Here is a 13016-nt window from a genome sequence, read left to right on the forward strand (position 1 = left end):
GGGAGACCTTATAGCAGCCTTCCAGTACCTGAAGGGGGCCTACAAGAAAGCTGGAGAGGGACTTTTTACATGGGCATGTAGTGATAGGACAAGGGGTAATGGCTTTAAACTGAAAGAGGGTAGATTTAGACTAGATATAAGGAAGGAATTCTTCGCTATGAGGGTGGTGAGGCACTGGAACAGGTTGCCCAGAGAAGTTGTGGATACCCTATCCCTGGAAGAGTTCGGAGTCAGGTTAGACAGGGCTTTGAGCAACCTGGTCTAGTGGAAGGTGTCCCTGCCCATGGCAGAGGGGTTGGAACTAGATGATCTTTAAGGTCCCTTCCAACCCAAATCATTCTATGATTCTATGAATATGAAAAGATGGATGTGTAAGAAATCGGTAATATCAACTCTGATTCCATAGGGATTGTTACTAAAGTTGTCAAGTATTTAAGCAAGGGAAGTCATGATAGAAGTCTTTAAATCTACTTTCTACGGTGCTTGTACTCCCCTCTTCAGTGCAGGCGAAATGATTCTTACTGAGCCCAATGAATTGAGTGCCAAGAAAGAGGATAACACTGAATGTTTTATTCTCATAGGCTCACCTTCACCATTATCTGCATATAGACGGGATGGAGCAAAGCTGTTTTTCTGAAGCCATATCATCTTTGTCTGACCTAATAGAAGAGTACAATGAACTGGATGCCACAAAAGGTGGGCCTAGAACAGATCCATCAAGACTGAAGATAGCTGTTTAAAGAAGGAAGAACTGAATTTAAAACAAAAAAAATTTCCCCCAAGCATCCAACCACTTCAGTTAACCAGAATGAATTGCAGCGTGCCTAGCTATTGTCATTGCAAAGTGAGACTGGGACAACTGCTTCCTCAGCTCTCTGAGAGGTATCATATTAAGTGACAGGCCCGGCCCGGCAGAAAGATTAGAAGGCACCTAATTATGGCAGATATCAGTAAGAGCAGTCTTCCTAACTGTAAATTGACAAACCATATGCTGTAAAGAGAAGAAAGAGGTTGTAGCAGCCAAAAATGTAGTTCTTTCTCAGACTTTCAGCTTATGGTACACTAAAGGCAGGCCTTGCTTCAGAGAAGGATCACCATTGCTAGATTTGTTTTCTAACAAGCAACTGTGAAGAGAAGAAAAGCCCGCAGTCTTTTCAAAGATGAAAGCAAGCCTCTAAGGAAACTGGTTTACTTAAACTTTGCAGGATAGTAGTCATTTCAGAATGCTCTAAGCTTTGTTCATAGTTTTAGTATTTTTGCTTCCATGTTGTACTTAGCTGTATTAGAGCATTCTGAGTTCATATCAAAATTGCAAGTATCAGAAAATTCAAAAAATACCTTTTGTTTCAAGTACTATACTTGGAGTATTAATTAGCATATTATTTTAATGATTCATTTTCATGAATGCTGAGTTGCACTTGATAATGAGATAATGCAATATACCTCTGAGTGAAACATGCACTTATAATGAAGTTATAATGACTGTTTGGAGAACAAAGTTTATATGCTTAAAAGAATGCAAGTAAAATAGCTGTTTTAATATTCATAATTACCAGGCTAAGTAGATTTTTATATTGCAGTAAGAACTTTTACAAAATACAACGTACAGCTATTTCCAGTTGCTTGCCAGCCTTGGCTGTCTTAGAACAGCAAGATTAGTGACCTGTTACAAATCAGAATGGATTGATGCAATGATTTCTTAAAGCTTGAAGCTCCTCTAGCAGAATTGGCGTGGGTGTATAAGTAAGCACAATTTTCAATGTAGAAGTCCAGAAGTATTCAATAAAACATTGTGATAACATTTGTTGAGAGCGTTTTTTTAAGAAAGCATTCTAAAAATAGTCATTTCCTTGAAATTTTGCTGTGCTGTTATCTGCAAGTGTCCATTTATTTGTTCCTTTACAAGTGCGTTCTTTATATTCACAACACTAGAGAAAGATTGTCTGCCGCAAAAAGCAATCTGAGCTTAAAATTCACTTCTGTTTGAAACAACATGGATGTGTGTTACCCTTGCAGATACATACTAGAAAATGTTAATTTGGGAATCAAGAATGATAGGTGAAGTATTACGGGGTAATTTTTTTTTCCTAATAGGTTAGTCAGAGCATCTGGGAATGAACATGGGTTTGTCATTGTGGGCAAGAACTTGTTACAGGGGGGTACAAAGCTGTCTTGCTTTGCCTTTTTAATTACCAAAAGTTCTTGTTTAGACAATACTAGTGTTATATACATCCTTCTCAAGAATGGATTTCCACATACAAAAACAATTACATTTTAAAAGATGCACTCTTACTTGCATTTTCCAGGTGCTATTTAAAAAATGAATATTCACATATGTAGTTTCACTAGAAGCACTGCTGTGGCAGGGGGTTACGCTAACTCTTCAGGATGTGAATGTGCTCTTGCACTTGCAGTACGTTACAGTCAATGGTGTAACTTGTCATAAAACTTTGAGTTCGGAAAATATATCTCCTGGAGCACTGCAAATCCTCTGACATACACACGATGTTATCCACATCATCTTCCACTTAAAGAAGCCTTCGTTGGGGCACTCAAACTGTACAGTGGTCATTGTGGATTTATTAGGTATGCAGCACCTCTTGTCCAAGCACACCCCACAGAAAGTTAGTTTGTAGCTTTGTGTAGTTGAGCATCCGGAAAAAACTAGTTTTTCTGCTGTAGGAAGCTGGAATGTTGGTTGACATGTTCTTCCCTTTGGAATCTTTAATATAAGAACAAAGAAAAGCCTGAATTTTTACATATGGAAAACAGAACATGTAAGAAAAAAATACATTTACGTAGACATATCTTGAAAATTACTCCTCCTAAAAGCTGTCTTATTTTCATCAGTCAACAAATAGAAAATATTTTCTGAGTGAGCCGGCGGGGCAGCACTAGCAGCACTTTTATTTCACGACATTGTGTTGTTTTGTTTGAAATTACACATCTGTAGTTTATTACTGAAACCTGAAGACTGAAGGTAGAAAAAGCAGAAGAGTTATTTTATGACCCTTAAAAAAGGAAGAAGTCATTTTATATTGGTATTTGCGAATACATCAATTTTTCTGTTACTTCCAATATTTCCATCTTCTATTAGGAAATCATTTTATATTAGAGAGTACCTTTATCGTCTTCAGTATATTGGTCAGACAAGGCTGGATGAAGCATAATCTCTTTTCTTTTTTCATTTCACATTTTCTGTTTTCGTTGGTCACTCTGCTGGATATGCCTATGCCACAGGTCCTGGAACAGGGTGTCCAGGGAGTTGCCTGTACTAGGCACTTTTTCTTCAAAACTAGCGGTAAGCTTCTGTAAGCTAAGACAGCAATGTATTATTTATGCAGCCCCAAAATGATTAATTGAATATAAAAGGATAAGCATTTGATTTCTGTTGACGAAGGTGCTTTTGTAGGTAAATCTAAAAATGAGGCATAAAAAAGTTATACAAAAGTCTTAGGGCTGAGCTGCCGGTAAACTTTACTGACACTGGATCCTAGCAAGGACTATGAAATTGCACGTGTTATATCACCCTGCAGTTTAATGGGATGAAGAGACTTACTTGTGGAATTTTTATGGAATGTCCAGAATGGAAGAGACATTGAAAATTATCTAAGGCCAAGCATAGCTTAAAAAGGGGTGCTGAAAACATGAATAGCGGTTTCTTTGTAGATACTGTGAAGGCTTTGGGGGTTTTTTACTGGAGTAAAGTTCTCCAGTCACTTCTAGATACCACCAAAAAGCCTATTTTCTGATGGACTAGGGCTGGATTAGGCGGAGCACGCTTAAAAAAAGAAACAAAATTGCAGTGCAAAAGTTCATGGTGAAATTCTGCAAAAAAAACTGATTATGTGGAATCTGTGCATTTAAGTAAGAGCACGGACGGAATTACAAGGATACCTGGAAGGTAGACAGCAATTTAAAGATCTCATTGCAGCAAGCAGATTAATAGCCTGTCACAGATCCGCAACAAATAAAGGGAAGTTAAATAGTTGTTCATACTTTGTATGTTTTTAAAGTATGACCCAGGTACATCCCTGTGTATCTAAATTAAGTAAATAGAGTTGACACGGAAAGCCAGAAAACAAAGCAAGAGCAGTGAAATGAAACTTAGCACTTGTTATCCACACTAACAGAAAAAAGACTTTTCAAAATAGATACTGGCCCATTGAGGCATTCACGGAATTTGTGCACAAGTTCGCGTGATACTTGGCTTCTGCCGCACTGGGAAAGGGAAGGGGGAAGGCCTCGCTTTGAAACAAAAATTTCAAGGTGCTTTTCTTCAGAGGGTTTGTATCACCTGAAGAATAGCATCCTTCAGCACGTGCAGCCACCGCAGGGACAGGCTGTTGGGCCCCTGAACCATGTCAAATAGGCAGTGTGCTTTGCAAGCTGGGTACCTTTTCGCAAGGTTATGCTGTACCGTTGATTCAAATTCCTGAATAAATGCTGTGAGGTGCAGTGGTGCAGTCTACTTGCGGAAGGAGTTATTGAAAGTTGGACCTCAGCTTTTCGATCCATTGATGTGCTACAAAGTAAATGGCTTAATGCTGTTCTCCAGGTACAGGGTGGAATAGGGGAATACCCACAAACACAATTAATATATTATTTCACGGGGTCAAATGGTTTGGTTGCCATTGTTTTCAATGTGTTATGTTCTCTCTTTGATCAGATTAGCATTTGAAGTCAGTTGCCTTTCCGAGTGTGTTTTCATATACAGCATTAAGTATTTTTCTGTAAAAAGGCTTTGACACTAGTTACAGGTATTGTATCACAATTTTGAAGTAAAGGTGAACTTTTTTATTTTTGCTAACTCGCGTAACCACTGCTAACATGTTAGAAGTTGTCCAAACTGAACTTCAGATTTTGTAAGCGGGTCTGTTTATCTGCAGATTGACCTATGTGTGTCTACCTATTTACTCAGCAGTCTTTTATGAAGGTTTTCTGATAAGCTTTGCGATCCTTTTATTTTATTGATCCATGATGATGATTCAGGCCATAATTTCCCCGTGATTCAGGTTGCTACCAAATAAATGGCTCAGCTTTCTGGCACCCACATTAGTTGTAACGAAGATGAGTTTCACCATGGAAACTTGCACATGCACAGGGAAGGAGGCAAGTGCTTCTGGCAGTGGTACTTCCTTAAAGTGGAAAAGAGAACTACAGTGTTAGCAGCAGAGCAAGAATGAGGTTAAAGGGAATATCAACTGACCCTGGCAGAACTGCCTGGATAACTGTTGTATGATTTTCATCAGACTGAACAGAGAAGAAATTGGGGGGAGGGTTGTCCTTGCAGTGACCTGAAATTTTGTGAACTGATTAAACCCGCAAGGCAGTCTTTATGATTTTCTGCTTTCTACTGAAAGAAGAGGGCTGCAACATGTTCATGTATGTATGTGAAAACCAAGACTCCCTACCACCACAAAGCGAGAGAAAGTGAGACAGCTCCCAGGCTGCGAAATGGCTGTCTACCAGCAACCTTAATTGGTCTGATCTGATGAGTAGTAACCCTCTGCGGAAAGACGGGTTGAAGGTAGCTTTGTCAATTCCCTGGTGACAGAAGCCAAAAGGCTTTTTGCTTTTCATATTCGTCAGGTTTAGAGAAAAGAGTCTGTGACCTAAGAGTAAGAGGGGTAATTGGGACAGACCAGTCACCCTGGCAATGGCCTTGAGCAAGAACTGAGAGATTGCCAGTGTGCTGCCCGCCTGGCTGCTGGAGCCAGGGACACTAAATGCAGCAAGGCTCATGTACAGAAAAATTTACCAGTGTAGCCAGGCACACCTGACATCAGTCTGTAGTTTGTTGATTGAAGCTGCTTGTGCTGTCCAGGCCCACAGATGGATTGTCCAGGCTTCTTTCTGCCCGTGACCCTGGCGCAGGGACTTGCTGCTAATTTTGGTGTGAATATAGGTGTACATCCAATTGCACCACTGACACACAGGCACTTATAAAGTGGATTAGGTTGGAAGGTCTGCCCGTTAAGATAATGAACTCCATTGAGCTCACATCCTACAGCTATCAGATCTGCAAATGGTAAACAACAGTTACTTACACAGGAGCAGCACGTGGTTCCTGCTTACAGGGTGCTAAAATGCGATCAGCATTTACTGCACCCACAGCTTCGAGTTCTTCCCAGCCCAAGCACATCTTTTTCTATTTATGCCCAGTGATAACTACAGCCGCCTAACTTTAAATCAGTCATCAACATGTCTGCAAATAACAGGCTTGTGCACAATGAACTGGTTTCACGAATGCATACGCAGCTAAGCTTAAAGACAGTCCCTGCCCTGCTCTCAGATTCTCTGACTGAGCAGTCAAAGTCTGAATTAGGATAAATTGCCTAGCACAGAGCTGTGCAGCACCAGCAAGCAGAGTTTTCCTCCAAAACCATTCACTTGTGTTGTCCCACCCTCCTGGTTTTCAAGAAGATAATGTGAAAGAGCAACTTACATGCACACACGCCTGTTTCATACCTAGGCTCGTCTTCCGAGTAGTCACAGTAGAGGCCTTTGTGGGGATCACAGATGTCTGCTTCATTGCAGGTCTCTCCCGACTGCTTGGCACAGACCTTACAGCAGCCACAACCGTCCTTCACCAAGCTTACCCCGGGGGTGCAGGTTGGCACAGGCGGGCATCTGCATGGCCAGTGACAAAGCTCCTTGCGCTGGTGGGCTTCACTGGTTTCTGAAGGGTTTTCTCCAGGCTTCAGTGGTGGGCTGTGGAAAAACTTACACACAGTGGGATATTTTGAGAGCTGAATGCATTATGCGTAGCTGGGATAGCATAAAATGAAGCTGGGATAGAAAAAAACTGTGACGTTTTATGAAGACACTTAACATTTCTCATCTCACAGGATCCAAAAAGTGAGATGCTGTGAGGTTTAGGTAGGAGGCAGAGGACCGGTTTCATCAGTCACTGCCATGCACTGAGGTGTCATTCCACCAGTGAGCACGGCCTACTGCTTGTATGAAACACAATTCATGGCTCTTTGCCCTCAATAGAACAAAACCTGTAGTAGAGCTCAAGTAGAAAAAAAGTGTTTTAAAGTAGACGGTGGATTTATTTTAAATATTCCTTCCCACAAACCTCCTATCAAATTAATTAACTTTTGATTCCTCCCACTGTTTGATAGCCAGCCACTGCCCTGTGTGCCACTTCTGATGGCAAAAGCCTTTTAAAATAGTAAACCTCTTTTGAGTGTTAATTTTGCTCCAAAATTTGAGTAACTGAGAAGGAGCAGTATAGTATTTACAAATTCTCTTGAGCTAGATGCAAAAATTCAATTCTAATAAGGGAGGCTAAGTGGTTGCACTGAGCTTAATAGGTCATTTTCTAAGAGTGTATCTGTTTGCACGAGTAAGCGTTCATTGAATCCAGGGCTTACAGGGCAAAGACGTATCTCTGAAAGAGATTTGTATCAGCAGTAGGAAGTCAAGATCTAGCCAGAATTTACTGTTTTCCACATTCTGTCTCAGAATTCATGTATTTTTTTTCTTTTTATTTTCTTTTTTTATTTTAAGAAAAGGAAGTCCTAAGTAATTCTTGATGGGGTTTTTTTTCTGAGGCATGGGGGAAGATTAAGTTAGCACAGAGTGTGAAAGGATCTATTTGAGATGATAGCTATATTCTCTCTGCTTTTTTGAAGAACTACCTCTAAAATGTAACAGTTTAGATCTTAGCATTAAATCTTTTCATGCTGCTGATTTCAGCAGAAATGCAGATCGTGATATAGTTACTCATTGCAGATGACTGGATCCATAGTTAAGTGGGGGCACACACGGCGCTTGGCCACTAGTACATTGTAAGGCTTGGGAGCTGCTCTCGTCAAGCAGTTCTACCCAAAGAACAAGAGGGAAAGACAAGATCCAGCCCCTCATCAGATGCCAGTATCACCATCTTGCTTGCAGGGAAGAAAAAAAAAAAAAAAACAGCCTGGATTTTCTCTGGGCACGTGAAGCCCCACCTATCAGCTTCTCTCTGTTCCTCCAAACCGCAAGGCTCTACTGATGTAGAAACAACCTCCGGCAGAGACGCTAAGGGAAAGCTGGGGAAGGGGTCGTTCTGCTGGGTTTCCTTTCAGTTCAACTTTCAAACTGGAAGTATCTGCGGAATTCAGCATTTCATATGTCATATCCCATGATAGCTCTTGCAGCGTAATTGAGCCGGTCTAATCGCATGCAGCAGTAAATGACCTATTAAAAGGCTTTTTTCTACCACTAATTTCCATTTTTCGTGGTCATTTACAACTACTTACGATATCTTAATCCACAGCTATTAATGAAGCTCCAAAGTAGTAGCTTTCAAGTTCCTTTGGCTGAATGATTTTTAAGATACATATTAATTCACAAAGGCAATTCATATAATAAATGAATATTAAACAATGTCATGCAGTATTCCATGCAGCATCCTGAAGATAGTTTCATAAATGTGTTTTTTTGTTAGTAATTTGCTAATAAAGGATTTCTTCTAACCCTTTTTACCTAAATGCAGCAATAATATAGAAACAACTAACTTAAGTCTACTTTTTTTTTAGGCAGCTAAGCCTTTCCTATAAACCATAATGTTATTTTGATCAACATGTGCGTTGGAGTGTAAAGCATCTTAAAGGTTTGTTCTGGAAATAAGACTCACAGGTGTTCCTATACATTTAGCAGTGTTCAGGACTGTATGGTTGCTTTAGGAAACTCAGTTTCTTGCTGCTTTTTTTCTTTTTAAGCAGAGTATTATTATTAGGAATTTGGCCATGTGCCAGCTATATGAGGTTATGTGGTTTAAATCAGATACTGCATTTCAAAATGGGTATGTGTGGCAGGAAATAATCTGTGTGCTTCGACCACTATGTTTAATTTGTATTATAAATTAAAACGTGCTTTAAACCTACAGAATTCTACCTAAGCAAGTTATTTTTCTCTCCTTTTTTTAAGGAAAGATGTCAACTGAAAGGTGTGAGACTACAAAGTTTCCCAGTAAGAGAAACACCATCAGGCAAATACCTGACAGTTTCCACTGTGGAATTACCAAGAAGCTCGGTCTACTTGAAAAATCTTCAAAAATCTGTTAAGTTACAATGGAAATGTAAAGTTTGCTCGTAAAGTTTACAGGCCAAGTAGTTTTCTAATTCTTTGCTTCCCAAAGTTTCTACACCAAAGCTATCCACATCACGTAAGCCCACTGCATACTTTTCCTGATCCTATGGGCAGATCAGAAAATGAGACCATTGTGTAGGAACCCTTCATGTGTTGTTGTTTGTTTTCTTATGTTTTAAAGATTTAACAAGGTCTGTATGGCATAAATAAGCAATTAGCAGAAGTAGGCAATGTATTATTGCTAATGTTCCGTTATCTTACTCTGGCTTTAAATATGCAGAAAGTTAGCAGAGGGAGACAGGCATTTGAAAATTCGCCATTTGACATTCATCTTGATCGTAAAGGAAAAATATACAGGGTACACGTAAAGTGGATTTTCAAAATCAAGCAAATAAATAATTAAAATACCTTCAGCAAAAGCTATCACTTAAAATTTTCTCGTAAGAGAGAAAGCATAACACAGCCCAGGTGCCCTTCTCATTCGTAAAACTAGCCTGGAGTCAGATCACTGTGTATATATATATATATACACACACATATATATATACAGAATATGAGCATGGACAAGATGTTTACTTTCTTACTGCATCAGATAACCATTTGTGCTTATATTTAAAAAAAAAAAAAGCAAGGTCACTGACAATTTAAGCTTCCCTAACACTTTTTTTTCCACTGAATCATATTAATGTACAGGTTAGAGAGAAAAAAAACCCAAAATCAGGACTGATGCAGTAAATAAGCTGCACATGAAATTTACTCAGGAGTAGGGAATGGCTCCTTATTCTTTATGAGGAATTTGCTTCTCTGAAATTTATTTTATCATTAAGCAAATAAAAACTTTAAACCGGGACAGGGTGAGGAAGGGAGAAATATTTTTCTTCTTTTTAATGAACTTACCTGTTGCGTACAAGGGATGATGAAGATGGTGGGAAAAAGGAGCCACCGCATGTTCCTGCACATTCAGAAGTGAAACTGGGAGATAGGGAACAGGCTGAGCTGTGTCAGAGGAAGCACTGAACACAAAGCTCTCCTCTGTCTCCCTTGCCAACCCTACTTTCCCCAGCACATGCACGAACACATACACACATTCACACTTGAAATTCTCCACTTCATACAGAACCAGCTTCACACTGAAATTTCCAACTGATCTTCTTTTCTCTGCCTGGCGCTAGAATACAGATTTTCACACCCTGCTTGATCCCATCCAGCTGCTTCAGCAGATTCTGCTTGACTTAACTGAGGTCGGGTGGGGTGACATCTGATTCTTAAAATCTTGCTGCTGGAAATGTAGTGTTATTTTAAACTTGTATTTAAGTCCGTATTACGGGAATTTCTGAAATCTGAAGGGCAGAGCCCCAAATAAGTGTATTTTTTGAGGCAGAGAAAGCAGCATTTCTCAAAATTTCTCATGTATTGTGCCTAGCCAGAATCATAGCGTAAAAATTAACACCTTCAGTGCATGCTCTCTAAATAGGGAAAGAGAGATGCTATAGTGTGTTGTAACGCTAGTACATATTCTGCACTGCTTCTTTCCGTGAAATCCTAATGGGGAAACCCAAACTATGATGTACTTTTCCCTGAAGCACGCACCTTGTCTTACTGCCATGCCACCCTGCTTAAACACAAAACCATTCAAATGTCCAAATTTCCTCCTCCCTAATACTACCGAGGTGACGTGCATGATTTTTAGGCTAACAAGTGAGGGTCTCCAGCATTAGATAAAAGCACCACCTCTGCAACAGTGGTGTTGGTGGTGCCCTGGTGAATGCTCCTCCTTTGCGTTTGTCCTCGCTCAGTCACCTCCTGTGAAGTCCAACAGTTACTAGGGGAGGCTGCCAAAGCCCACGCTCACACAGCAGCTGTGTGTGGACAGAGGCAGTGGTGGGAGTATTGAATCAAATCCAGTCCAAGCAATTCCGTTTTGCTTCCCGGCTCAGAGGACCACATGCCCTCTGCAGTTACAAATGAATCCTGAACTGCCCTTCCAAACTCTTGATCAGTCAGCTGTAAATCACTGAAAAACCGCTCTTCTTTAGCACATCCACTTTGTCACATACTCCAACATGAAGTCCAAACAATACCAAGGTACCAAGTGGATGCTGCAGATCAGTTAATTCCAGTGATGTTACTCTGCATCTGTGCAGACCAGGTCTGACTCAAGCCTTGTGTTTCCCATTAAAAGCTTATGAACATAGCACCTAGGTTTCTCAAAAATCTCTTCTGTATACTTTCAAAACACAGCTTGTTTCATAGGATCAGAGGATAGTTGAAGTTGGAAGAGACCCAGGAGGTCTCTGTAGTCCAAACCCTGCTCAAGCAGGGTCAGCTCTGAGATCAGACCAGGTTACTCAGGGCTGTGTCTATTTGTGTCTGAAAAACCTCCAAGGGTGGAGACTGCCAAACCTCTCCTGGCAGCCTTTCAGAGTGATAATAATGAGCAATGCAGGCTGTCTGAGGAGTTCCCAGGTACAGTTTTCTCCTGCAGACCCAAAGACACCCCTTTCGCTCTCCAGCCGGGAAGAAGTGAGGAAGGCCAGAGGAGTAGGACATCCATTCTCCTCCTCCTAGGGCTGCAGGGGAGCACACAGCGTTAATTTGAAATGTGTTGTTCCTCTTTGCCTTACAGAAATAAAGCATGTGGCCAGTGCAGGGCTGGGAATGCTCTGTGTGAGCTGGCAAAGATTGGTCTGCTGTGGATAACAGTCCCCGTTCTCAGGAAACAGGAGAGAGATGTTCCTGTAGGATTATCCATTTGTTCTATATGGCGTATTTTGTCAGAATTCACCTGGAGAGCACGATATCTTCAGGATCGGAGAGTGAGACTTTGAAACTGGGGTTTGAGTATAATTAAGCTGATTGATTGATAGAAAATATTGGGTTTGGGACGAGTGGGAGGAAGGTTCCTCCCTGAGGAAGACATTCTGGTGGTGTAACACACTAAAATGTGATTTTACGTGGCTGGTTGGTTGCCCACATGTGTGCAAAGCAACTGGTGTGCTTCTTCAGCCCAGGAAGGGCCTGCTGCGAGGAGCAGCACTCCTACTAGTAGGACTTAGCTCTCCAAAGCAATAATGTGCCTTCATTGCCTCTCCCTAACAAATGCATTAACTGAGGCTGGCTGGAGCTTGCAGTACCTGCAGTACTGAACTCTGAGTGTATTCGATAAGGAGCCATAAGACCACAAAGACAGCAACACTAACTCCTTTGCATAAATAATGCACCGGTGCTTTGACTTAGTAATACTGTCTCTGCTAGTACTGGCTCTGATTTAAATAAATGGAGGCTGTGTGCCCTTTTCCCCTCCTGCGGATCTTCAGTGATCCCCCACAACTTAAAAATTAATGTTCTTAATGCCATGTCCAGACTCAGCAATAGTTTGTCTGTATGCATCCTTCTTGCCAAATCTCCCTTGCAGATTTGATTACATAAAGCATCATTCATTTCCTGAACTAAACCTGCTCTGTTATCTGGTGCCATTCTAATACTACCCTGAAGGGAAATGTAATTTGGTTGTATATTCAGTGATCTCTACGTACTGCACGCATTTCTTTGGTGCTGAAAAATCATCTTCCTGTCTGTGAAATATGCCATGTAAATCCATTGTCTTAAGAGATGGAAAAGTATGGGATATAAACCCATAAATGAATATAACCATGTGTTCTAACAGGATACCCTGTCTCAGACAAAATGCCAGAAGTATTCATTATTGATATTTGTTATGGGCCAGGATTTTCAATACTCCCTGCTGGGCTTGGTGGAGTTATTGTGTCTAAATCCAACAAAGCCAGGGCTGAGTTCGGTCATTCCTAATAACCGGGTGTCAGTCCCAGACACACACCAGCTGGGGGCTCACCTTTTGGCAGGAAGGTTTTAACACATCCTGTTTTGTTGCTCTTTGTGCATGGATGTTACAAAGAGACACCTCTATTTCA

The 13016-nt window shown here is 40.8% G+C and overlaps 2 protein-coding genes across 2 annotated transcripts in view; one reads left to right on the plus strand and one right to left on the minus strand.

Moving 5' to 3' along the window:
• Positions 1-1783, plus strand: part of TUBE1 (tubulin epsilon 1) — a 16080-nt gene extending 14297 nt beyond the window's left edge. Inside the window, exon 12 of the mRNA XM_019474612.1 lies at positions 582-1783. Within this exon, the coding sequence (XP_019330157.1) occupies positions 582-740 (159 nt within the window). The 3' untranslated portion in view covers positions 741-1783. The remainder of the gene's footprint in view (positions 1-581) is intronic.
• A 657-nt stretch (positions 1784-2440) lies between these two features.
• WISP3 (WNT1 inducible signaling pathway protein 3) lies at positions 2441-10032 on the minus strand. The gene is made up of 6 exons (XM_009289194.1): positions 9982-10032; positions 7735-7832; positions 6449-6714; positions 5780-6022; positions 3123-3316; positions 2441-2722 (listed from the first exon to the last, which is right to left on the minus strand). The coding sequence occupies exons 1-6, from the start codon at positions 10030-10032 to the stop codon at positions 2441-2443; spliced, it is 1134 nt and encodes a 377-aa protein (XP_009287469.1).
• Between the last annotated feature and the right edge of the window lie 2984 nt (positions 10033-13016).

This window comes from Aptenodytes forsteri, unplaced genomic scaffold (assembly GCF_000699145.1).
Source record: "Aptenodytes forsteri isolate BGI_AS27 unplaced genomic scaffold, ASM69914v1 Scaffold217, whole genome shotgun sequence".
NCBI classification, from domain to species: Eukaryota; Metazoa; Chordata; class Aves; order Sphenisciformes; family Spheniscidae; genus Aptenodytes; species Aptenodytes forsteri.

Coding starts and splice junctions, on each gene's coding strand:
- WISP3 (XM_009289194.1), bottom strand. CDS start 10,032: ATGCGGTGGCTCCTTTTTCCCACCATCTTCATCATCCCTTGTACGCAA. Junction 6,023..6,448: donor TGAAACAGGCGTGTGTGCAT/GTAAGTTGCTCT, acceptor TACCATTTGCAG/ATCTGATAGCTGTAGGATGT. Junction 2,723..3,122: donor ATATACTGAAGACGATAAAG/GTACTCTCTAAT, acceptor CTTATATTAAAG/ATTCCAAAGGGAAGAACATG.